At 59.9% G+C, this 1,419-nt stretch overlaps 1 protein-coding gene across 1 annotated transcript in view; it reads left to right on the forward strand.

The window, feature by feature from the left end:
* USP43 (ubiquitin specific peptidase 43) overlaps positions 1-364 on the forward strand; it is a 7,270-nt gene extending 6,906 nt beyond the window's left edge. The window contains exon 9 of the mRNA XM_031062704.1: positions 271-364. Coding sequence (XP_030918564.1) covers positions 271-364 — 94 coding nt within the window. The remainder of the gene's footprint in view (positions 1-270) is intronic.
* Positions 365-1,419: the final 1,055 nt, after the last annotated feature.

Here is a 1,419-nt window from a genome sequence, read left to right on the forward strand (position 1 = left end):
CCCTCGGCCGTGCCCGAGTCCAGCTTCTGAGCCATGGAGGGGGGCACCACCCCCAGCAGCTGTACAGCAGGTCCTGAACGGATCGGGGCGCTCCCCAATGTGGGGTGTCCCAGCACAAGGGTGCCTGAACCAGGGATCCCAAACCAGGAACGTCCCGACCTGGGGTGTCCCGACCTGGGGGCTCCTGAGCCGGGGGAAAACCAAACCAGGCTATCCTGACCCAGAGGCTCCCAAATGGAATCCTGACATGGGGGCTCCTGCCTGACCCAGGGCACCCCAGATCCTGATCCAGAAGCATTCCAAACCAGGACCACCCCCAGCTGGGCGTTTCAGGTCTGGGCTCATCCCAAAGTGGCGGCTCTGAACGCGGGGGTCTTCCAGCGCGGGGCCATCCCAAACAGGGCAGGCGGGTCCATGGTCCCCAGCTCTGCAGCATCAGAGTATTTATTGTACCAGGAGAGTTTTATTCAGAGACGCTTTTTGTTTTCTAAAAGGCGACTATTTGAGGGTGGGGGGTCCCCCACACCTCAGTCTATGCAATCCCCGATTCCTGCAGCCAGCTTTTGTACGGGGCTCTGCCCCACCGCCGGCGGTTTCTATTAAAAACACGTGAAACAAACCCAGCGTCCATCCCAGGGGAAAAGGGCTCTGAGTCCCTTGGGGGTGGTCCTGGTTCTGCAGTGGGGATCAGCCCGGGATCAGGGGTCAGTCCTGGCTGCATCCTGCCATGTGGGGTGGCTGTTTCTGGGGGAGGTAACCCTGCCCATGCCATGGCACCAGATCCCTAATGTTCCCTATAAAACACCAAACCACCATTTTATCACCCCAACGCTCTCCACCTCCCAGTCCTCCCCCCAAGGCGGGGGCAGGAAGGAAAGGCCAGCGCTGCCGGGCGGTTCTCAGCGAGTGGCACACGGATTTATTGGATTTATTGATTGCTTTGGGGTGCTGGTGCCCCCCGGTGCCCACCTGGGGCGGGGGACACGGCGCGAGCGGGGCGGGGGCGAAGCGCTGCCATTTCCATCCTCCCTCTCGCCCCGGCCGGGCAGGAATGGCTCCACATGAAGCAAATCTCTCTATAGTTTCTCTCTCTCTATACAAATATAGAATATATATATATCTCTGCCGATATATATATACAGCTCTTCTCTCTCTGGAAAGGATAAAGGTTAATTTGTCTGTGCATGCACGACCAAAGCCACCAACCCCCGGGGACAGCGGGTGCCGAGGGACGTGCGCCTCCCCTGCCAGCACCCCAAGAGCCAGGAGGGCACATCCTGCATCCCCAGGTTATTGCTGGTCAGGTCCCATCCTGCTCCCAAACAAGCGGAGGGGGAAGAAGCCGAAGAAAGGAAATGCCACTGCAAAGCGCCGGCGGGCTCCTTGTCACCTGGCCAGCACCCAGTGGCACCCGCCCCG

This window comes from Geospiza fortis, unplaced genomic scaffold (assembly GCF_000277835.1).
Source record: "Geospiza fortis unplaced genomic scaffold, GeoFor_1.0 scaffold485, whole genome shotgun sequence".
Classification (NCBI taxonomy): Eukaryota; Metazoa; Chordata; class Aves; order Passeriformes; family Thraupidae; genus Geospiza; species Geospiza fortis.